The sequence below is a fragment of the Melanerpes formicivorus genome, unplaced genomic scaffold (genome assembly GCF_026170545.1).
Source record: "Melanerpes formicivorus ecotype bairdi unplaced genomic scaffold, bMelFor1.0.p_v2 SCAF_20, whole genome shotgun sequence".
NCBI classification, from domain to species: Eukaryota; Metazoa; Chordata; class Aves; order Piciformes; family Picidae; genus Melanerpes; species Melanerpes formicivorus.
The window spans coordinates 12,516,461-12,540,943 of NW_027142372.1; the positions used below are offsets into that span (position 1 = coordinate 12,516,461).

Consider the following 24,483-nt stretch of genomic DNA (forward strand, 5'->3'; position numbering starts at 1 on the left):
AGAGTTCACTGTCTCATTTACTTTGCCTTGTAGCACTGAACAACCCCCATACTGGAAAGCTGAGACTCAGAGGAGAGCAGAGGATTAGCTGAAATGACACCTGGGAAAAGACCTCAGTCAGACAGCTGTGGAAAAGAGCATGAATATCTTGAAGTGTATGGATGGTGCTTGCTGGCTGACACAGCCTGCTGAAGGGATTAGAGAAATCAGGTTTACCTGGGAGGACACCCAACTGATCTTCCTGTGGGAGAAGGAAATGGGGCTTGAGCAATGGAAACCCCTGTGCAGAGCAGATGTGACAGTAGGATAATCTTCAGGAGAATAGCAAATGTGTCACCTAAACCACCACTGGCCACTCTTGAGAAGAGGCAGTGATGGGAGGATGGGAAAAAACAACCATCAAAGTTCATACCCCAGCCTTATTTCAGAGTGGATTCTGCAGGTCTGAGTAAAAGCTCTCCTTGGCCATTTGCTACCAGTATGACTGCAACAACAGCCCGAGGGGCTCACAGCCTGTCCACCAGCAGTGACACCATGGGACAGGGTTAGCCGGGCTCTTCCTTTACCCTTCTGCCGAGGCAGCGTTTGCATTTTGTGCAAGCACTGGAGAAAGCCTGAGGCTGGCAGCGCCCATGGCCCACACGGCAGCTGCTCTCGCACGCATTTCGTTCATTCCCAATCTCCCCCCTGCAGAGAACAACGCTCCTGGCCAGGACTTTGGCCTGAGCTATAGGTGTGGGGAGCATTGCATAGAAACAAGTCTCCCCATCTCAGCCTGCTGCCTGGCAAACATCATTAATCTTGGCCCCTGCTGCACTGGGAAAGACTGGAGCAGAGAGAGGAGAGCGCAGAGCACCGTGGCGACGGTATCAAGTGGGACAAAGCAGACAAAGTAGCCGAAATTAACCCAAATCACACAAACTATTTCAGCAGGTCCAGGCAAGAGGCACAGGCAATCCTCACCTCCTCTTCCGGCTCGCCGCTTCCAAGGGGCTGATATTTCTGTGCCAAGCGGAAAAACGACCTTTTCTGGAAGAGTTTGGCGAAACCTCCTTCTACCATCTTCGCTGCGCAGGGGTGGGAAGCGCCCCGGGGGCCACCTGGCCGGGGCCACCCGCAGCCGCTGCCGGCAGCGCTGAGTGGAATTGCCCTGCGAGCGGGGCCGCGGCGACAGGCGGGGACAGGCAGCGCTTACCTGTCGCCAAGTCACGCCTTCGGCCGCAGGTACTGGGGGGAGGTGGCGCAAGGTGCTTCGCCCACAAAACCCTGCCAGGAGAAGCCTGTCTGTGTTTAAGACTGTGGCTGATAGCAGGGTGAGGTGGCACCTACGTGTGTGCGTGGCTGGCACCTGAAGAGCAGGTTGAGGGCTTGCAGCTCTGGGCTGTCCTCCGCCCTCTGAAAGCCGGTTGCGGGAGGAGCATCGGCAGGTGCCACATTTCGGGCAGGCAGAGAAGGAGGTTGCCGAGACAAGACCGGTTACACACACGGCCCAGCCGCTCTGAACTTCCAGGCTGGGGAAATCCTCCTTGAGATACACTCCATGCAGCATATGTCTGAGATTTAGAAGCATTGCCATCAGGGAGAGGACATAAATGGGTGATGTGTGAATTTGTGATGGTCCTTTACTAAAAAAAAAACAACCAAACCAACACAGGCTTTCCTGTCCTTTCGTGCTGGATCTCAACATATGGCTAACCTTAACCTGGCACATCTGTCCTGACGATTTATAGCCACCTGTCAGGGAGTAAGGTACTCTGCTCTGCTCCATTCTCCCTCAGGCATCATGGCTACATGGTTCACTTAGGCTTAAATCATCCCTAAGGTCTAAACTATGAGATTAAGATCCTCCTTTGACAGTAAAAGCTGCTCTGAGGGAATAAGTGTCATTCCCAGTCAGGGAATAATTTATGTGCAATTTCCTGCAGAATAGATCCCAGCTTCACAGCTCTGGAGCATCAGAAGTGGTGACACCTGGACCATGATGGGGCCAAGACTCCAGACTCTCACCTGTGTGACTTCTTATGGTACTCAAAGCCTGGCCAGTTTCCATCAAACTGGTGTTTACCCATGGAGCATTTCAGTGTTGCTTATTTGCATCCATCTCCCAGGTCCCACCAGTCCCAGCAAAAGATGATAAGCCCCATGGGAAGCCCCATCAGCATGATTTAGCCAGCAGGTACAGCTAAGACACCATGCCCCAGTGAAGTGGTGTGGAGGGAGGGCTGCTTTCAAGAGAGAAGACAAAAACAAAGCCGCTTGAAAACACCCTGCACATAGCTGGATGCTTGTAAAACACAGCTGGGCTTCCTAACTCCCTTGGCCCATGATTGAGAAATGCGTTCTTAATGACCTGAACTGGCTGCATCAGACAGATGAATGAAGTTCCTGCATTGCTGCAACAGCCCTCCTTCCCATGGGAAAACATCCAGGGATAACGCTGGGCACTTGTGCACACTCAGGCCCTGCCCAGGGTTTATGTAAGGTGCTTAGCCAGGGCTTGAAGGCAGCCCATGATCCCAGGGGTAGAGAGAGTTTCAGACCTTATGAAACATATGGGAATTAGGTAGCAAAGTGCCTTTGAGCTTGCACACACTTTAAAGCCGGTTCCCTCCTTCTGTAGCCGTTGTAAGGAGCTGGACCACATCCAGCTGGCTCTGCCATGCTCCTGATATTGTAAGGCAGGCAGCACCTGGCAAGGAAACACATTCTTCCCTTCATCTGAGTGTGTTTGTAGTAGTCACAGCCTTGGGATCACATTGAGCTGTCTCTGACAGAAAAGTAGTGAAAAACTTCCTCCCCTTCTCTAGGCAAGTAGGAAAATAATTTCCTTGGCTTTGTTCTTGCTTCCAGAACCTCACCCATCATCTATGAGGTTGGCACGCAGCAAGGGGAGCTGCTACCTGCAAGAACCCTGAGTATTCTTCTGGGGTTCTGCTGTATGCAACACATCCATGGACCATGGCTGTGCCATCCTGAGAGGGCTGTCGTTAGCTGAGCATTGATGACAACATGGCTGATTAAGCAGCAGGCTCTTGCTGATGGTTTCCTCATGTAACTTCTTCTCCCTTGCAAAAACCTGCTGCTTGGGGAAACAAAAATCTTCTTGAGAAGAGGAGGCTGAGAGAAGACCTTATTACTCTTTACAACTAGATGAAAGGAGGTAGTAATGAGGTGAGGGTCTGTCTCTTCTCTCTAGTACCAGATAATAGAACAAGAGGAAATGGCCTCAAGTTGTACCAGGGTAGGTTTAGCTCAGATATTAGGAACAATTTCCACACTGAAAGAGTGGTCAGGCACTGGAACAGGCTGCCTAGGAGGTGGTGGAGTCACCATCCCTGGAGGCATTTAAACAACATGTTAGACATAGCACTTTGGAGCATGGTTTCATGTCTCTGGTGGTGTTAGGTCAATAGTTGAACTTGATGATCTTAGAAGTCTTTTCCAACCAAAATGATCCTGTGATCTATGTAATGGGGATGTGGGCCAAGAGACCACATCCTAGGCTGCCATGGAGGCATTCCTGGCAGAGAAGATGATAGGGTGAGAGGTACAAAGGCACCATGACAATCAGGACATAGAAAAGAAGAAACACCAGCTGGTGAGCATAACAATCCACCATAATAATTGGTGTGTTGTGGTTTATTATCCAGCAGGTCTGCAGCTTGTGAGGAACAGCATTGTCCGGGCCCAGGACCATGGCCCTCGCTGTCATCTTGATATTCATTCAGTCCCCTAATGTGAAGTCACATTTTAGTGGCAATGAAATAGAATAAATGCAGAAAGGAAATGTAGTTGTTGATGAGTAGCTGTCATGCATCCTGCCAGACTGCTGAGTAGGCTGAAGCTTCATTTTCTTGCTGCTTTGGATTTCTGTCTGTTAGGAAATCTAATGGAAAACTCAAGTATTTGCCATCTCCTGGCTCAGAAAGTGATGGAACAAGCTGAATCAAGTCTGTAATGTAAAGAGCACAACACTAACACAAGCTGTGTTTCTTCATTCTGGTAGAAGATATTTCCCCACTATAAAACCCTAACACAGCCCAGTTACAGTGCCTCTCCAGCACTTCCTATTTAATTGGATGATAAAGCTCAGGGCCAGAGTCCACTTCTAAAGAGGTTATTTGGGAAACCTTTTATTAGAACATAGCTGTTATGAAGATCCAAACACCTTAGCAGCTGTAATCATCTCAGATTACGTGGGCCTGAAGGGTTGCTGCTCTTTCACCTGCTTCCCTCGCTGCAACCAAAGCTTGTCACTCTCTTGTTCCTATTGTGCCACCTTGAGGGGAAAAACCTCCGCTGCATGAGAAGAATTTACAGTTTGAAATCTCTGCTTTCAACTTGGGTTTTACCCAGGCCCCTGGGTAGAACCTCCACGGGTCTTGATTATAAAAGCTACGAACAAAGTTTTGAGCCATGGTTCCTTTCTGTCTTAGAATAATAGACAACTTGCAATGGTAGGGGACCTCGGGAGATCATCTAGGCTAAACTCCTGCTAACACAGGTGTGTCTAGAGCAGGTTGCACAGGAACACCTCCAGGTGGGATTTGAAAAGCTCCAGAGAAGGAGACTCCACAACCTCTCTGGGCAGCCTGATGCAGCGCTCTGTCACCCTCAAAGCAAAGAAGTTTTTACTTAAATTCAAGTGGAACCTCTTGTGTTCTGGCTTGTAACTCTTGCCCCTTGTCCTAGCACTAACCACCACCGAGTCAGTGCTACTGATAAAGGCCAGGGAAAACCCTTAGGGAAGTCACCATGAAGAAAGGGGGAATTATGTTTCTTGCTTTGTTTGTACAGCCCCCACTGCTTAATTTAGCAGATTCATCTGGTGGGGCAGCATCTCAGGATGGGGGAAATGAGCCCCACCAGCCACATCCATGTCTTGAAAACAGGCAGGAGGTCTTTTTATTTTCCACATCTTCTCCCATGCTTCTTGCTAGTTTGCCTACATAGAAATATATGAAGATGGAGAAAATAATGGGAAGAGGACTTTCCTCTGTAGACTCACCATTAAAAGGTATCTTTTTTTAACCTGCTTCCAAAGGAAGCTAAATTATGCTGTAAATCCTTTTGCCAGAGAAAGGCAATCAATGCTCACCTGACCAGACCTCCAGACAAAAATCTAGCCTGTGTAGACAGTGTGAGGTGGGAGAAGTAAACCTCCTCTGTGAACATGCAGTGGGCAGAGAAAATGCCAGTCTCCAAAGAACCTTCTGTGGACTATCTCAACCTCATAAGCTTCTTCACTGCTCATGAAACAGCTTCCTGAAGGTAACCAAAACACTTCTGCACCATGAAGCTTACTGGAGCTCTGAACTAGGCATGTCCAGCACTTCAGTGTCATCTGCAATGTCCCATTCTCAGTGATTCTTCCCGTGGAGAAGTGTGACTGGATTTCCAAGCCAGCTTGAACTTCTCCCCCCTCCCCCCATCTGCATTTACCACCATGAAACAGAACCACAATGCAGAAGATGCAGTCTTTTCCTGTCTGTTCTTTATGGACTTTGTCTTGTGATTGATAAGAAGTGATTCTCACTTTCCAACCTCCCCCTCTTCTTGAGGGCTTCCTCTTCAGAGCTGGTTGATAAGGGAATGCATTTTCCAGAGATACTTTATTGCCCTTTTTCCTCCTTTCCTTCCTTATTTCTGAAAGGAAGCAGTGAGGGGGAAGAAATGGTCTGTAAATGAGGCACAACAGCAGAGGTTTATTGAATGATGAGAGCAGACCAGGGGGCCTCCAGCTAAAAATAGAATCATTAGCATAACATCATCTGACTAAACAGCTCCTGCTCCACCACCATCAGTTTTGCACCCATCCCAGAGCCAGGAGCAAGACCCTCAACAGCCAAGATACCACACAGGAGCTCAGCCCCAGTAAGGAGACCCAGCCAGCACCCATGGGTGATACTGGAGGAAAAGTCAACATTCTTCCTAGCTAACCGGGGGGCCACCAGGCCCCCCGGCCTTTGTTGTCACCACCACCATCACCCAGTGTGCACCATGGGCACTCACCAGTGATGAGAGGAGGATCCCTCAGCCCAGATGGGCTCAGCTTGGGGCATGTGTCCTTCCTGGGGGGGATTATAAAGGGGAATGGGTGGGGAGGGCCAAGTGGCCACACCTGGGGTGGGAGGAGACTCCAACAGAGCCCAGGTGCTGTGGGGTTTGAGGGGAAAAAGGAGGAAAATGGGACAGGTGAGGGACTTTTAGGGTGTCAGGTAATGATAGGACTAGGGGGAATGGGAAAAAAAATAGAAATGGGTAGATTCAGACTCTGTGTTAGGAAGAAATTCTTCAGCATGAGGCTGGTGAGACACTGGAATGGTTTGCCCAGGGAGGTGGTAGAAGCCTCATCCCTGGAGGCTTTTAAGGCCAGGCTGGATGTGGCTCTGGGAAACCTGATCTAGTGTGATGTGTCCCTGCCCGTGGCAGGGCAGTTGGAATTGGATGATCCTTGAGGCCCCCATGAGGAGTTCCTGATCCTAAGCATAACTTCACTGCCAGACTAAAGAGCTACCCTGACACTTAGTGTGAGCCAAGGTCTTCTCAAACCCCACAGGAATCATGTCCAAAGCAATGAAACCCACTGCTAATCCCTCCTTGGCTAAACTACAGACAGTTTCTCTTTCTGTGACTCCTCTGTTATGGTTTCAGGAGAGAAAGGAAGCCATGCAGGAAAGACTTCTGCTCACCCCGATGAGCCAGTGGAGCAAGGCTGGTGTGGGTGAGCTGGTGGATGGTGCAGTCTTGCCTGTTCTGGGAAACACAATGCTCAGCAGCCCAGCCTCTCAGCACCAGGCTCCTCTTTCAGCTGCAGTATCCAGGCCACAACTGACCTCTGTCTTGGTTTACTTTTCCACCCTTGGAGCAAGCCTTGGCCTCCTGCAGAGCTGTCAGAGCACCTGCTTGTGCAGTGCAAACCACTGAGTTGGCAACTGAAATCCATCCACCGGCAAACCACTGCTCTGAATCAACAAGGAAAATGCCTGGTCAAATAAAAGGGTCACCTTCCATCACTATCGCCTTTACAGTGCTGTCAATCAGCTCCTCTTTGGGCAATAGAAATTAAGGTGCCAAGAACTGAGAGGCCCCTCTGAAAAGGGACACTGGTGGTAGATGTGTTTTGGGGGTCAGTCACCTCCCTTCCAGCAGACACAATTACTTTTGTCTCCCTGCTTTTCTTCTGAGCTCTCCCAACAACCACAATTTAAAAGATTTGCCCTTTTGTTTGTATCTGAAGCCAAGTGTATGTCAGGAACACACAACTGAAACCAGGCAGAGTTGAAAAATATACTGGTCACTTTTTATTGAGCACCAAAGAGGCAGAACCTGCACACGTCTCAGCACCAGAGCCACCAGCTGGGGAGGCTCTGCCTGGGGCTGCTCTGCAGGGCAGAGCAGTTCCACCAGCAGCACCAGCAACACCCAAGGATCTGGAAGGCCACAAGCATTGCTAGCACACAGTGATGCATGTGAAATTTATTATAGCACCAAACATGCTCTGGAGTGTACAAGGAAACATTAAAAACAACCCGCGTTAGTGATTTCCTGCTGTGCTTCACGAGACCGTAAAGCCATTTGTCTTTGGAGAGAAGACAAGCTTAGGACAACTCATTTGGTCTGTGTTTTCCTTTCAATTTTGATGGATGTCACCATTGAAAACTCAGCATGGAGACAAGTCTCTCCTGTGTGGTTTTTTTTTGTTTGTTTCTGAGTTTGACAACTGATAACTTGAAAAGAATTAGCTTGGGGGGAAAAAAAAACCCAAACCAAACCAACCCCCAAGCACTCTAGCACCATGAGGAAGGGTGATGCCCTTGATAACACTGAGTAAACAGAAATGCATCAACAAATTAGTCACTTGTTAATTTTCTCTGTAAAAAATATCCCTCTTGCAAGTAGAAAAATCTCTTCAGCAGCTCATCCAGCGAGCTGGTTAGGTGCGCCGCTCCAAAGCAGTGGCCACTGAAGGGAAGGTGTTCACTCAAAGGAAATATTTCCTTTTCTTTTTCCTATGCTTTGCAAGACTAGATTGAGATCTGAGGTTTCAGTCTTGCAAATTTGCAAGCTGTCAACACGAGTTTTCCAACTAGATCCTCACGGATTTTTAGGTGCTGAATTTTACATCCTGAAATGGAACAGTTTGTCATTCGCTCTTTGGGGCTTAGGAGTAACCAGCGGAGGGCTTTGCTCAGTTCATCAGAACTTGACTTTTCTGCAAAGAGTCATGCTGAAAAGAAGGTGAGGGAGAAGAAGGGAGGTGGTTGAAGCCCCATCCCTGGAGGTGTTTAAGAGCAGGCTGGATGAGGCTCTGGCCAGCCTGATCGAGTGTGGGGTGTCCCTGCCCATGGCAGGGGGGTTGGAACTAGATGATCCTTGTGGTCCCTTCCAACCCTGACTGATACTCTGATACTATGAATCAGACCATTGCACTGAGCAGCTCCTAGGAGCAAGGCTTCATTAAGACTTTCATTAGGAGCTGTGTTGCCTTTAAGTTGTCAGGTAATGTCAGTGGCAAAGCTGCAAGTGTCTGGCCTAGACTCAAACTGAAACAATAAAATATGGATTGGCAGGAGTGAAGGTATCATTGTATGAAGCCCTATATGATAAAGTTCTAGAAACAGGTCTGTCCAAACATGGTGTTGCATTTAACACCTATAGCTTGGAAAAAAAGGCACAAAGGGAATGGAGTTCAACAAATGAAGGTATTTAGGAAAGTGCAGAGCCCTTCATCTGTTCCTTTGCTCTTTGAAGCCTGGAGGAGCATGCCTGTTTGTGATAGGAAACAGAAGAGCAGTTTGGCATCTTTCATCTTTCCAGCTGCAAATGTCACATGTGAAGTATCAAGTGTTTTACAGGCATCTTAGCTTTGGCTTAATCCATCTGGTGAGTGGAAAAAAAAACACACACAAAAATCCCCTAGTTTGTGTCTGGAAGCAGGCACTTGGATTCGTGAACTGGATATTTTTATACACTGCTGCTGCTCTGCACTTCAAAATGCTAATGGTATGCATGCAGATGTACTGAACAAAGGAGCAAACTTGGCTGCTTTTGCCTAGCAATTCTGGCAGATGTGTCAAAATGCAATGCAACTGTCCCTTTAAGAATGCCACAGAAAAGGAAAACATTCAAAGAAAATGTGCTTTCCATCTCATAACGCTCAACAGCTAAAGGAAGCTGGAAGGCCCAAATACAAATGAGGATGTTAAGGGTTTGTGGAAGTCAACGTAAAGGTACAGGGCTTCTAAGGAGTGGCTGCCCATCTGCCAGACAAACCTTTTAAACACAAATATTTATCCTGGGTTTGCTTTTCTGATACATGAAAGAAATAATCCAGATTTCAGCCTTCTTGCTGAGGTTTTGCAGGTACAAAAATGTAACTGTGCTGGCTGAAAACACCCCCCAAAGACTGGCACACACGCATCTGCTTAGATACTGTAGAAAGAAATCTGTTGTATCATTAGGTCTTGGTCTGCAGCTCACCGGACTGAGAAGCTAAAGACAAGTAGCTTTAAAAATCCATAAAACCTGTTTGGCTCCTAGCTCAGAGTTCCTCAAATTCTTAAGATTTCAGGTTTAGGCTTGTTGACTGAGTGTTAAACCTGCTGAATCCTGGGTAGAAATAAAAGCAGCAGAAACCTGCGGATTTCTTCAGCTTATGAAATGTCCTGTCTAAAGTAGCTGGTAGGATGGGCAGGTACTGGATTTGATCCAGACAGCCCCTTTAGTTTTACAGTCTTGCCTATTTTAACACAACTTAGATGTGATGTTTAGGAACAATTCTGACATCACTTCACTTTTATAACACTGAGTTATGTTCTGAGTCCTGGTCACATAAGACGCACATAAAGGGCAGACTCTGTTCCAGCAGCCTGATTATGGTGCTGTGGCTTACAAGAATCTGCTTGAAGGTGTTTGCATTTCATTGGTAGAAGGGCAGCTCATAAACGATGTGGATTCTTTCAGGGGGATCACGTTTCTCCTGCCAGGCTTAAACTCTAGGCTCATCCTGTTCCTTGAATGGCAAAGTGTTTGGATCGCTGATGGGCAGGGCTCGGGGTAACGCTGGAGACGTGCTCTTGGAGGTTTGGGACCAGAGTTCTTCCAAAATAGAAAACTGTTGGGTAAAGCATTCCTTGAGAGCTGCTTAACAGAGTGGTCCAGCTGGGTGAAAATCAAACAACAAAAAAAGGAATTAAAATATTTATCCTTCCTGGGATGTTTGCACAGAACTTGTCCTTATGTAGCTGTGTAATCTTAACGGCCAGCCTGACGTAGGTACATATGAGACACACTGAACTGCTTTGTTTTCTTAACTGCCAGTTAAGCTCAAGTTAGGTTTAAAGAGAAGCTGAAAGTGTTGAGAAAACTATCTTGGGACGGAACCTTTGGTATAATAAATATTTATGTTCTTGCCCAATTCAAAGCCTGATAAAACAATTGGAGCTTTTTGAGTTGCCTTCTCTCTGGCTAGGTACGTGTATGTTTACTCACAGGAGCGGGTCACACTGCTCAAGTGTTCACACACGTGAAGTTACCCCACAAAAATCACCCATATGCCCAAGGGCTTGCAAGACTGACCCTTATTGCAATCAGTCCAGCATAAAGAGCCTGTTAATTTGTCTGGCAGGAGCAGTTATACCTGTAGGAGAAGCAGCACCTGAAGAGGAATTTAAAGTCTTAAGGCACACAAAGTTTTGCAGCATTTTGTTTTCATCCTGAGAATCACCTCATCCTCTAAATAGCCACAAAGCAAAAGTTCCTCAGAGAAACCAGGGGCATCTCGTGAACTTAGAATTAAAAGTGGGAGGGGGATAGTTGAAGTTGGGAACACACAATCCCCGATGCCTCATGTTCTCAGGATATTTTTACAGCATTGTGTTTGTTGGTGTAAGTGTCTCAGGGAGCCTGAGGTACGCAACTCTACCTAGTTTTAGGCTGCTCCCCTTACACTGGTGTTTTGAGTTAATTTCCCCCTCCAACAACAATTTCTTTGAATAATTGCATACTAAGCACCAACTACTTTCACCCACCTTTCCCTTTATTCACAGGACACTTACCCAGGCACACCTTTGATTAGCCTAAATGCTTCTGCTGGTTCTTCACATAGCCAACCACATTGTTGGAATTGCTCCCTGTAAAACAGAGAGTGGCAAAGTTAGGTTTTAAGTTAGTCTGTGGCAAAAGTGTGCTCAAGATTCTTTAACCAGTATGGTTTTACTGGCCTCTTTATGTAGCAGTTCCCTGGGGGAGCTGCAGTAGCTTGCTGGACAGAGGAAAGGAAATCCTTTCATAGTTTTATCAGCTAAGCTGCCTAAATTTGGCTGTTCATAAATCGTATCATATGAAAGGTATTGTCCAGTTATATCTGAATATCACTTCCAGTCTGTTTGATCTGCCTGTCTCCCTCTAGATCCTCTGCTTAGCAGAAACCAGGAGCTTTGAAGCCATGAGAGAAGAGATCTTCTGGAAGATCCTCCTGCTTTCTTCAAGACATGTATCAATCAATTTGTGCAAGGGCCTGACACCTCTTTTGGTTGCAGATAGCAACAAGGAACTGATTCATGGGGCTCCAGTCATCTCTTATCACATACCACAGTACAAACTTGGCAAAAGACCCTGTTTTTGACAGAGCTCTATGTACTTCTGGAAGGAGTCCTTGGCCACCATGAACAAGGCTCAAAAAAATATGTTTTAATTTCATGATTGGATTGGATATTCCTCACCTTTTGGTTGGGAAGCCCTGGCAGAAGGCTGCCCCATTCAAGACGCTGTGCCATGGCCTGAGACACTGATTCCCAAGAGTGCCCAGTCAGGCCATTGCAGATCTCAACATATTTTTTGACCAAGACACAAAGAGTTGAGGTTGAAAATTCTCCTCTTGCTGTGTGCAAACCCTCATTTCATAAGCAGCCAATTCCTTGTAAGCATAACAGTAAGCATAGGCAGCAGCTTACCAAAATACTCCTTGTAGTACTTATGCCTCAGGTTGCGTCCGTCTGAAAGAGAAGGTAGGTAATGAGAACACATCCAGCCAGCCTTCATTCCTTGTGCTAAACTCCAGCCTTCTGTGTGCAGCACAGAGGAATTATAGCTCTGGAAATTATAACCTCACAAACAGGATAATAAAAGACCCCAGTAGCTGAAGCAGTGTAGGCTGTTATAAACCTCTTACAAAAACTGTTCAGGTTATTGAACCGTGTGGACACAACTCACTTTCCCTGAGAGCGGTTAACTGCTGGCCACTAGCTCATTATGTTCTTTTCTGTAGCCCTGAGGCAAGGAATCACAGCCTTTCTCAAAGGAAAGACAATCTGGGTCAAATTTCAGACCATCTCCTGGTGTTTTACATGTCTAAAGCTCCAGTTAGGTTTTTCTGTTCACCATTTCTATAGTTACAGTGAGTTCATGTCTGAGAGCCATACAGCTATATGTTATACTAATTAGTATGGCTGTTATTAAAGTTACAGAAGAATAAAAGACATGATCAAAAAGCCCTGGAAAACATCTTGGTCTTCTACAGAGGAAGTTCAGAGGTTTGGGTTGATGAGTCCTCTGGCTTTTACAGTGACCAAATGGCAAAACTGCTGTCTCTTGTTTCTCCACTGAGATGATTTGTAGGCCAGTGCACACATACATATCCTACTATTTAATGATGTTACACATTTGTAGGCATGTTATGAGCAGCTCTCTTGGAAAATAGGTTGGCCTGTGCAAGTTCTTTCATTGAACAAATCTGTCAGCATAATAAAGGGAACAATGCTTTAGATGCAGAAAGCAAAGTCAGAAGTCAAAACTGGAATTTGAAGCTCAGACTCTTTGGTTAAATGTGTAGTAATATTCAGTGTTTCTGGTTTTGTGCTGTGTAATAGTGGCACATGCAGCTTACTACCTGCTCTGCTTATGCAATCCCAGAGGGTGCTGGCACACAGAGCCAAAAAGTATGTCCTCTGCTTTGAGTATTTCACAGAAATTAGCCAACATCAACAGCAACTGAGAATTGAGATTGCTGTAGGCTGGTGTCTGTGTCCCAGCCCAGCTGTCACACACTGCCTTGGGGCCCAGAAAACCCAGGAAGCCTGTGAGAACAGATGTATCTCCAGATCCCCTTCGAAGCCAGTGAGAGAGAGTGCACTGTCCCTTACTGGGTTTGCATGACAGAACAAGAAAGGATGGGAGATTTCCAGTCAACTGACCTGGATTTCCACGGAGCTTGATGCACTGGCCTCGGTTGGGGATTCCTTCAGCTGTGTTACCTGGGTTGATGATGTGGCATTCATAGCCTGTGGGGCAATGCAGAGGCTCATCTCCATCCTCAGTGGTACTGCAGGCTTCAGCTGCAAAAGAAGCCCACAGGTCATAAATCATGACTGTAATATCCACAGGTAACCAAAATATGTCCTCCCAGACAAGCTCTCAGACCATTTTCCATGCAAGGGTACCAGGGGCTAACATCTCCAAAGCAGCCTGGCAAGGCAAAGCAGGTGACCCAGTTCACAACTTACACAAAGCCTGATATGTCTATACCTGACCAGGGAATCAGGGGAATCATGGAAACGTGAGCAGGAAACTGGCAGTTTGCTGATTTGTTCTTGGCTTCACACCCATTAACTCAGTGATGAATTTAAGCCTCAGATGTGACTCATTATGGAGTAAGGCAGCACCGTGCTCGGTACAGGCAGGCTTTAACCACCTTGACCTGGGCTGTCCAGCAAGTGCAGAGCAAAGTAAGAAAGCAAAACAGGATTCACAGGCAATGTTTGTGTCCATTAAAAGTACAGACTATGCAGAGACACTCCACCCTTTCATTTGCTAGGACTTTAATTTCAAGGAGCTCTGCTGTAATCCTCAAGCCGTGACTGATGGTTCTTATTTCACTAATTACTGCCTCAAGCTGAGATGAAGGTGTTAAGATAAGAACAAATAATATAAGCATGACAAGGATGGATGAGGAAGAACTTATTTTATCTTATTTCTGGCAGTGTAACTCCAATGAACTGGAGGCAGAATTCTCCCTTGAAGAACTAGCACTGTCCATAATAGATGAGAGTCAAAGTTTGGTGAGTTTGATAACATCTGTGCAAGACCAAAGAGGGTAATTCATTGACACTGCCTGTGCCTGACTAAAGCTGATCAAAAGCTGGAACAGCCTTTTCATGAAGAAATTAAGAACTTCAGGAATGCATACATCTGGGAATGTCTTGTAGAAGAAAACTTTGCTTCCCATTTTCCCACTCCTCGTTTCAATTTGAGATATTGGCGATACTTAATTAAAAGGCCTTTTCCTATGGAATTAACTTGAGATGCATGATCTCATTAGCAGTCCCCAAGTTTAGATGCTCCCAGTCAGCTCCATGCCAGCTTGACACAACTCTGCAGGAGTTTGCCAGGGCTCGTGTTCAAAGCAGCCTTCAGACTCGGCAGCCACATCCCCAGCCCAAGGCATCTCTGCAATGTAGCAATTTGGGATTAAAGGATCTCCTAATCCAAGTCTGCCCACAGTCTATCAGGAAGCTGGCAGAAAATATGCATGCTGACAAGGACAAGATATATTTCTACTTATTTCAAGACTGGATACAAATCCAGTTCCCTGGAGCATTCCTAGTGCTTGCTGGATAAGCCACATCCATAAAAAGCAACTAATTTACTGCACTAGAAACTAACCCCCAGCACCACAAAGCATTATTCCTGAGGAAACAAAGAGCAGCAGCCCCAGTATCCCAACACCTCTGGCAAGCCCTGTTTATGATGAATGCTTTATTTAGTGCCTTTGTATAACTGCTGATATCAGAGAAGACAGTAAAACATACTGTACCTTGTAAGACTTCCTCTGGGCCGTCCAAAAGCCACCCATTTCCTCCCAGCCAGCGGGGTTTGGGCTGAACCAACCAGTCTAAAACTGTAAAAGACAGAAACAAGAACCCACAGAGTCAAGGTGGAGAAGCCATAGGGCACACGGCTGTGGAGGTGTCACAGATTTCCTCTAATAACCAATGATGAGGCTGACAGGCTCCTGAAGAATGGTTTTGAGTTTTCAGCAAGGTAGTGATATTCATGCTTTTGTTATCCTAGTGGCAAGAGAGCTGTGGATGCTATCTCGGGCCACAAGAACCTGGTGCCATAAAGGCCAAAGCAGCTATTGTTTCCCATCCTCCACTCCCATGGCTTGGATCAGATGAGATAGCTCCTTGCTTCTGTGAACACTAATTCAGATTGGGAATGCTTCTTTTTCTGAATGCATAACCCCAGGAGAAGAACTGGCCTCAAATGATTTGTACCATTCATGCTGGTGGGAACTGCACCCCACCAGCTGCCCTTAGATAATTTTTCCATTCAGCAGTCGCCCCAGAAATCAGAAGTGTGCAACGGAAGCTTTATCCTCAACTCACGCTCAAACCATATGCCCCACCTGAGACCAAATCATTTGGTAGTGATGCCCATCGTTTCTGCAGGCTTCTATGGCAGTTTGACTGCTTGGGTCCACTCTACCTGGCGGTGGCTGCACAGACTCCAGGCAGGCATAGATGCAGCCGTTGTAGCAGCAGCGCTTGTGCCGCTCGCACTCAGAGTCCGAGCGGCAGCTGGGCACCTCGCAGGCTCGCTCGGGCAGAGTCTGGGGGGGCGGGGGGCAGCGGTCGTTCTTCTGGTAGTGGGAACTGTGAGAATGAAGAGGGTACTCATAATCCTTGCAAAGAAAAGAAAAGGAAACAAAGGTTTGGCATAAGGCGAGTACCAAACATCCCAGCACTTGAAACAGAAGAAGGATTTTCAAAGTGGTTTTCAAGTATTTAAGCAGGAGAGAGGAGAATTCAGCTCTCCCAGCCTATCCTCGGCACAATGAAGAGAGAGCTGCATGATGACCTCAGCACAGTGCTTTGGAAACACCAATCAAATCTATTGTGTGGAACCCATTTAGTAATGAAGGTTATTGTAATGACACTGAGGAAGTAAAAAAAAATAAGCCCTTGAAGTCTTTCATACTGGGCTGGGAAAGAGACAGAAAGGCCCCAGGCATCCTCATGACAGTCCCACCAAAACACTTGGATAGAAAAGCAGTAGAGATGACCACACTGTATTGTTTTGAAGTTGTCTCCAAGCAAGATCTGGAACTAATGTCCCAGGTAGTCCCTCTCTCCTCAATAGACTCCTCCTACCTTCATCACCTTCTTCTGGACCAGAACTTATAAGGGAGTCTTATAATCTTATCCATTGTGGGGTCCTGGGTTGTTAAATTAGAGGCTGTTTCTCAAACCTGAGATCACAGTATCACAGTATCAACTAAGGTTGGAAGAGACCTTGAGGATCATCCAGTCCAACCTATCAACACAGACCCCATGACTAGACCATGGCACCAAGTACCATGTCCAATCTCCTCTTGAACACCTCCAGGGAGATGATTTGGGTGAGACCTGTGTGGGTAGTGTCAGTTTAACCCCACAGAAAATGAGGCTGTGTTTGACTACAGCAGAAAAGAGCCCAGCTGCTCATTGTACACCAAAAGGACAAGGGAGATTTAAAGTGGATTAACAGGCACAGAGGTTTACCAGAAACATTTATAAGAGGCAGCATTCAGATATTATTCATGCTGGTGGCATTTTAGCAAGAGGTCAGCTCTCTCCAACCGAGAGGTGAATCACCTAAACCCACTCCTTTCTCACCTATGGCTAAACTACTCATCTTGAGGCTTGAGCACAGCTCCCCAGAGCAGCAGGAAGTGCTCAGAAAGGACAATCGTTTCTCAGATGTATTAACAGGCATGAACAAGCTCTAATCAAATGATGGGGTTTGGATTTGCACTTTTAAAAGCCAGAGGGCTGAAGTGAGCACTGCCATGCACTTGCCAGCAGGCTGTTGAGTTCTAACACTCTATATATATTTGGCCTGATCACTGCTGGGTTACGACATCAGTGACGAGCAACTGGGGCTGCTTTTCCAAGAAACAGCGTGGTGCAACTGCCCCTGAGGGGGTCTCTAGGAAGTTTCACCATCAGGCTATGGAGAAATGTGAGGTGAGACAAACATCCCTCTTGATCTACATGATGCTACATCCTCATTGTTGGAACCTGCCAAGGGCTTCTGTGAACCATGTGTGCTATTGTGAAACAGCATGTCCTCATATGTACTGCCCAAAAAATGTCTTAGGACAGGCCCCAGGAGGTCCACTGCCCTGGGGACTGACTGCTGGCTCACATGGCCTCTGCTGCTACATGTGACTAAGCAGCAATCAGTTACCATATGGTGAAACCAGCACAGTTTTCATAACCTTGGAATAACTCCTAATGTAGAGAATGAAGGCAATCCCAAATGAAGGCAATCCCAAGGGCTACCCAAAGAAATAATGATGCACGTTGCTTTGTGGTGCTGATGTGAGAAAGTTTACTTCCATATTGCACATAGTGTAGAATGGTAAGGATAAGGTGGTGGTTTTTACACCAAAGCTGGCCTCTGTTCATCGGGCCATAGCCAGGGAGAAACGTAGAGGAGCCAAGTTTCTCAGCTGCTCGGTTGCACAGTGATTGAGTGTCAGCCAGTGTAGAAGTACAGAGAGAAGTCAGGATGATTAGAAGTTTTAATTTCTGTTACAAGGTCTATATTAGAGAAAATCCATATCCTGGTTATATCTAGAACTGGTTAAATAATGTATGTGAGAAAGAGACAGAGAATTCCTAATATTTCCACAAATGACAGCCTCCTGCCCTGTTCCCACTATCAATACACAATTTTCTTCTCTATTTTCCTTAGCTGTTTCCATTCAGTGAACAAGAAACTGCTTAAAGCCTCTTCTGTAAGGTGGTTTTCCCATGAATTGATAGCCTGTTTGAACCACAAAACAGGTCTGAAACAAAATATTTCCAAATATTGATGCTATTTTTGATGTTAAAGTGCAAACCAAGGTGTAAGGCATCACATCATCCATTCCTCAATGTCTGGAAACACCTCAGCTTTGAACTAATGTGCTTGGGAACTGAAGATTGGATTTTAAACAGAGAAAATGCTTGAACCAAGGATTGTTTTTCCCCCTGGGATATAATAGAGCATTTAGAAGTAAACCTAAGCAGTTTCAAACAGTGAGCAGGTCTCCTTTGTGGAGGGAGCACTTATCCTGGAAGGTCACAGTTTACTAATCCATTATTTGAAATGTCAGCTGCAGGCTGAAATGTGACCAAAATAATGCTGGAAAATAATGGATAGGTGGAAAAAAACCAAAAAACCAACAAGCCAAAGCCCAAACAATTACTGCAGTTGCTTCACAGATGATTCAGAAACCAAGCAGCCAAAATTGCAATGAGCAGTTGGTTCAAAGAATGAGATTTCCCTTTGAGAACAATATAACATTTCTAGCCAAATAACTTTGTACCTCATGACCTCCCTGCCCATGGTGTCTGTCCACCTCCTGCTCTGAACTCCTTTCTTACAAAACTATGTGGTCAACAAAATTTTGTTTGCACATTTGATCTAATAAAACCATTGCCACTGGTTTGTGTAGGCATAAACCATCCCAGTAGGAAACAGGATTCCCTCATTCCCAAAATAGCCTGGCTAAGGTTGTCTCTAGGTACAGGTTGCAAGGTCTTTTAAAAAGCTCTCCCAGGGTTCTCATAGCTCAGATTTATTGTTTTTACAGTCAAAATTTCTTCCTTTCAGAATATTTTTTCAATGCAGGAGGCAAATTGCTTTTCCCCATGGAGACTTCTTAAATCATTTTAATGACAATATCTGCTTTAGAGATGTCCAGGAACAAAGTAAGGGGAAAAGTTCAGAGTTCAGCTGTGGAACTCTGGTCAGTAAAGATGGAAAAACCTGAATGCAATCACTCACTCTCACCCCATATTTTCAGTTGTAACTGTGGGATGCAGTCTGCCTCCAAAGTAATCCAAGATATGATCTATTATTTGTGCCTGAAACTGGACCCTGGGCTTGTACCAAGGCACAGTGCCCTGCTGATTCGTATTCTGCATGGCCACCCCCAAGGTAATATGTGAGATTTGTTCCTAGTCTCTGGCCACCAGTTCTGCCACTAGCAGGTATTTCCAAACACTGGCCATTAAACACCTTTCTCTGACACAACACACAGCAGTAGTTTAGAGCACTCCAATATTTCTGTCAGAGACCTGGAAAACCACAGATTATCAGTGACCAAAACAGGCTGAAGGGGGGTTAGATGACCCTCCTTGTTATTTGGTCTTGTAAAAGACCAAAGCAATAGGATTAATATTCTCCCCCTGTTGGCTCTGGATTTGGTGTTTGGTTTTGGTGTTTGCAGTGCTGGAAGATTGCCACAAAATGAGAAGAAGATATCCAAGAAGATAGACAATAGTGATGAGAGGACTGGAAAGCAGAGAATACAGATCAAGACTTGGGTGTGTGCATGCAGGTTTCAAAAGGGAGGCTGAGAGCTCCTCTGCTCACAGCATACTGTGAGGGATATGCAGGAAGGAATCTCATGGGAGGTGTGCTAACGTGATAGATGAAGAGGGTATCTCAGTGCTGATTTATGACAGCTAGCAGGAGGGTAAATGAAGTGTTGGAAGAACATTACAGCAGCTGCAAGGAATTCTTTGTTTCTGGAAATCTTTAAAAGAAGGTTGGAATTTTTTCTAAAGCTCTTGAGAGAGTTGACACTGGAATAAAACTAAGACTGCCCCAGGTTTTCCCAATAGACATGTCTTGAGAATGAATTGAAGCCCACTCCCAGGTAGCTCCCACCCTTTACCCTTAGGGAACAGTCCACAGACCGTGCAGGGGCTGCAGAACACCAGCTGCAAACCACTACACTTGACAAGTGTCCCTCTGGCTGTACAATACCATGGATTTGCTAAAAGCTGGAAGACCAGCTCCTCTGTCCCACCATGACTGCTAGTTTTTTCCTCTCACTGCATTCTCTCTACTCTTTTTCCATTCTCTGTTCCCACTTGATCCCTCCTTGCCAACCACCATCCTTTCTCTGACACATTAATGAAAAACTCCTGGAGAGACCTCAAGCCAGCTCCTCATCCTAACACCTGCTCATTATTCTGTGGCCAGCAGTTGGGTGGATGCATTCCTTCTGCTGCAGACTCAGATAACATCTCAGTCAACTCCCTACCCCTCCTGACCTTGCCCATATACTTCTGAGGGTCCCACAGGGATGCCTATGGCCCATCTCCTGTATGCTGCTGTAAGAACCTCCATCTGTTATCCCTCTATCCAAGTGACTCACAAATCAGCAGTTCCACCCACAACCTCTGATTTTTGAACTGTAGAGAACATACAGCACATGGTAGAAAAGAAAGGATCTCTGAGAAAGAAGAGGCTGCCAAAACAGTCTCTCTTGTGTATGAGAGGATGAAGAGTGCATGCTTTCCTCCTTGCAAGGCTTTGAGGAGAAATAAAAAAGAGAAGCATTTTCTGTTTTCCCTAGATAAGATGTTTCTGTCAGTATGAGCAATTCTTGCCAGATCAGTAGCACCTGGATTTGTGACTGCCAGAAAAAACAGTCCTTTGAAGAACTGTAGGCTGAAAGAAAAGGATATGTCTTCAGGGGAGCAGGCTCTGTGCCTTTACAGAGCACATTATCTGAAGATCAACATGTAAATTCCTGTTCTACTCCTGTCCTATCTCTCTGGGTCACTTACTTCATAGCTCCTACTGAATTTGAGCTTCACACTGAAATACAACAGAACAGTGTACTAGGAAACACAATTTCCAGTGAGAGGCTGTTCAGGAAATACAGTTCCTCACATCACCATTCTGCAACTGAAGTGCAAACCAGGTGATACCCTGTCCTGGGGGAAACTACACTGAAGAAAATGTCTTGTGGTAGAACACTGGGATGTCTTCCAAATATTAACACAAGGTTTTCTGCAAAACTTCAAGGAGACAAGAGCACTATATTGCAGTTCTTTCAGCATGGACACAAGGCCTGTGTCACACAAACCAAATGTAGCTGTCCCCAAACACCCCTCTAGATGTCAGGGGCAAGCTCTATCCTTTTAAATGAAAAAGCTTTTTTATGTGGCTGCAGAAAACAGGTGGAGGAATCCCCATGCAACACCAAGGAGCTGTCTATGTACACACGGGGGCTGGAAGATGGAATCAGACCTGAGCATGGCATGAGTAGATTGACTGGCTGGGGCTTCCAGCTGAGTGACTGAGGGGCAGAAACCCCAGGTCAGTCCTGGCTTCTGGGGAGACTTTGATGAAGAAAGTCAAAATGTCAAATTAATTTTTACTTCTTTCTAAACAGGAGGTCCTGAAAGTCACATTCTCTTTTCCACTTTTTTCTCCCCCAAAAGTATTCCCCCCCACCCAGTTTCCTCCCTGACATTTCTAACAGTCTTTTGGCCCAGACATATCAGAACAAGACCACCGCCTCTGTTTTCTCTGCTCACAGCACCTCGTTGCTGCTTCAGTTTCAATTCCAGCACTACTGCTCTTAAGTACCAGCACAGATTTGGAACAGGAGGATGAGCTCCACAGCCCATGCAAGTCTGCCCAAAGTGGGCATGGACAGCTGGTACACTGAACAGCTACCAGGATGCGAGGGAAGCTTGTCAACAGGCCAGGCAAGGCTTCTGATCAGCTCCTTATACCCATTAAGGTGCTCAATACATTACTGACACTGGATCTAGAGGTCTCTGTGCTCCAGTGGTTTACAGAACCCTAGATAATGCCACCATCCTTCTAGCCCACATTAACACTATGAGATGGAGGCATTTACCCAAAGGTACCCCAAAAGGCAGTGGAGGAACTGGGTAGGGAACCATCCTCCCTGCTCTAAGCAGTAAATGATGTGAAGCAATAAATCACATCCTCTGCTATTCACTAAATCTATCCCGGCCATGCAGATCCTATATCCTTCTCCCCACTCATGCTTCCTTTCAAGTTCTAGGAGAACCATGAAGTTTCAGGAGAAGCAGTGATGGCTGCTGTACCAATGTCTGCTCCCAGTTCCAGTCATGCTTTGCTAGTTCCCCATGGCAGCAGCTAGGTGGCAAAAGTTTCGTACAGCCTAGGAAACTTAATGCAAGCCTTTTATAATGAGGCAGCCTGCAGATTCAAATGCTTCTTACTCTTAAATGATACACACACCTAAAGAAAAGTCCCTTTCCCGGTGAGCACACCCAGCTCCCCCCAAAATCAGCTCACCCCACTTTACTCACGTCGTATTTCTCCGTCATTTTCAGATGTAGAGCACGCTTCCAGAGAGTCCTTGCACAGCCTGAATCCGGCAGCAGCACTAAGACACACAAGGCTGCGGTGAAGATCCTTTTGCAGAAATGCATCTCTGACAGCATCCTGGAATCCATTCTCCCAAGGAGAGATCAAATAAGGAGACTGGCTTCTGGGATCCAGCCGATTCAGGCTTGGCAAGGAGGGATGGAGGGAGCCAGGGAGGGAGCCAGGGAGGGAGGGAGGGGAAGCGAGGGGCTGATGGCTGGTGAGAGCTGCTGTTCGCTGCTCCCTGTTCCCTGCGCAGCTTCTGGGAAGGGAAAAGGGAGGGGAAAGATTAAAAAAAAAAAAAAGCCCACAAGCAGAAGCCAGGAGCTGCTGTTGAACTTTCCTCAAAGTTAGATCAGGTTCTCGGCTCACATGTCCACACAAAGCACATGCTCTCTTTGAATGATAGATGGGAAGATTATTTGGAAAGATTATTTTTAGACCTTTGTTCCCAACATCTGGCATCCTCAGAGAGCCCCATTCAAAGCCAGAGCGTGGGATCAGATGACAGCTGCCGCAGGGGGAAATAAAGGTCTTGGAGGGGTGGGCTCGGGCAGCTTCGAGCAAACGGCTCACCCAAACTTTCCAAATTACTCGGCTCACCCTTTGTGTGCTTCCCACTGCGCTCTGAGCTGTGCTTTTGGATCATGTTTTGACAAAGTGATAACTGCATGTGAAGATTGCTCGAAGGAAATGATTTAAGGTCATGATAAACGTGCAGGGGCTTTAATTAAACCAGGTTGATGTTATCTTTCTGCAAATGATTTCAAAGAAGGGGAAGATATGGCCATTGAGGAAAAAGTGCCTGGGTGGGGAATAGGGAAGGAAGGCAGTTTAAAAATGACATCAACAAATGGAAAGTGAGGAAGGGGACATGAGTCAGCCCGTGCCTGACAATGGGAGTGATGGGGAGGCTGGATGTGAGGTATTAGACACATACATGGACATTCAGGAACCCAAGTGCCTGAAGGACAAGAATAGACTATGAAGTCAGGTTGAAAGCATCTCAGCATCCTGCCTGGGATGGGAACAGAGGCAGGTGTCAGAGAGAAAGTAAGAGATCAGGGCAGCTGTTACACAGACATGAGCAGAGATATGTGTACGTGCATATGCAAGTGCCTGAACCACTATCTCTGGAATCAGATGCTTAGTGACATGGTTTAGAGATGGACTTCATCACCACTTGATCCACAGGTTGCTCCTGCATAACATGATGATTGCTCCCTAAGGCATGACCAGGGTTTTGGGAAGCTGTCAGGATTTGGAAGGGGGACAACACAATTGTTTCAGGGACAGATGGAGACAGGGAGTGACATTTGGGCTGGAGAGCCTCCCATGGCACAGAGGTTTCATCACCCTTTATTAGGTTGCTAAGACTTTCTCAGCAAAAAGCAGGGCTCCAGGTTCCTGAGACTTGCTTTGCACCACCCTGCGAGTTCTCCTCTCTCCCAGAGCTGTAGTCACCCAGTTAAAACAATATTTATCCCAGTTTTCCTCTAAAAAGGTTATTTCCCTCAGAGTGTCTTCCCTCTTCTGCATTTAATGACAGCAGTGGACAACTCATCTCCACAGCTCAGCCCAGGGTTACAGTAAGTGACTAAAGTGCTCCCTTCAGATGAAGCAGAGTTCAGCACCAACAGGTCACTGTCTTCTCCACCAAATGTCATCTGAAATTAGCTGGAGATAGTGAGAGGCACACTCAGACAGTTTCAGTAAATCCAGAGAAGAATGTATCACTGCCATAAGAATTCAACTTGTGGTTTTATTTTTCATTACTCAGAGAACATTGTCTGACAGCACAGGATGCCTCTAATTTCTTTTAAAAACAAATCTCCCTCATTAGTTGCAATCTTAATATCTGCATCTTGACAAAGCACCTTTGGGGCACAACCAGGAGTTCCCACAAATGTCCTGACTCCTGTGTTGTAAGGTGACAAATGACATGGCTGATTGCAAAGAATAAACAAGATCTTTTCTTAGAGTATTGCTACTCAAATTATGTCTTTATGCTGATGTTTTACTTGCCTGTGCTTTTGCTGAAACCCAGAGCAGTGTGAAACAGCAACTGTTCATGATAACTCTCCCTACTTTAATTCCATTTTTATTGTTTGTTTCACATACTTCCAATCTGGACTTGGAGCAACTAATTCTAAGGATTAATAGCTACTAATAATTATGGGCCCCTCAGTTTAGGAAGGACATTGAGACACTTGAACATGTCCAGAGAAGGGCAACGAGGCTGGGGAGAGGCCTTGAGCACAGCCCTGTGAGGAGAGGCTGAGG

General features: G+C 46.1%; 2 protein-coding genes across 2 annotated transcripts in view; both read right to left on the bottom strand.

Moving 5' to 3' along the window:
- The window catches only part of ATP2C2 (ATPase secretory pathway Ca2+ transporting 2), a 32,240-nt gene extending 30,998 nt beyond the window's left edge, over window positions 1–1,242 (bottom strand). Inside the window, exon 1 of the mRNA XM_068150847.1 lies at window positions 964–1,242. Coding sequence (XP_068006948.1) covers window positions 964–1,062 — 99 coding nt within the window. The 5' untranslated portion in view covers window positions 1,063–1,242. The remainder of the gene's footprint in view (window positions 1–963) is intronic.
- A 6,039-nt stretch (window positions 1,243–7,281) lies between these two features.
- Window positions 7,282–22,838, bottom strand: WFDC1 (WAP four-disulfide core domain 1). Its single transcript, XM_068150851.1, has 7 exons — window positions 22,143–22,838; window positions 15,490–15,685; window positions 14,816–14,899; window positions 13,197–13,337; window positions 11,958–11,999; window positions 11,061–11,135; window positions 7,282–10,164 (listed from the first exon to the last, which is right to left on the bottom strand). Exons 1-6 carry the CDS (start codon window positions 22,287–22,289, stop codon window positions 11,077–11,079), a joined length of 669 nt encoding a protein of 222 aa, XP_068006952.1. The 5' UTR covers window positions 22,290–22,838; the 3' UTR covers window positions 7,282–10,164; window positions 11,061–11,076.
- Between the last annotated feature and the right edge of the window lie 1,645 nt (window positions 22,839–24,483).

Coding starts and splice junctions, on each gene's coding strand:
- WFDC1 (XM_068150851.1), bottom strand. CDS start 22,289: ATGGATTCCAGGATGCTGTCAGAGATGCATTTCTGCAAAAGGATCTTC. Junction 12,000..13,196: donor CAAGCTCCGTGGAAATCCAG/GTCAGTTGACTG, acceptor CTTCTCTTTCAG/ACGGACGCAACCTGAGGCAT. Junction 11,136..11,957: donor GTACTACAAGGAGTATTTTG/GTAAGCTGCTGC, acceptor TCTGTTTTACAG/GGAGCAATTCCAACAATGTG.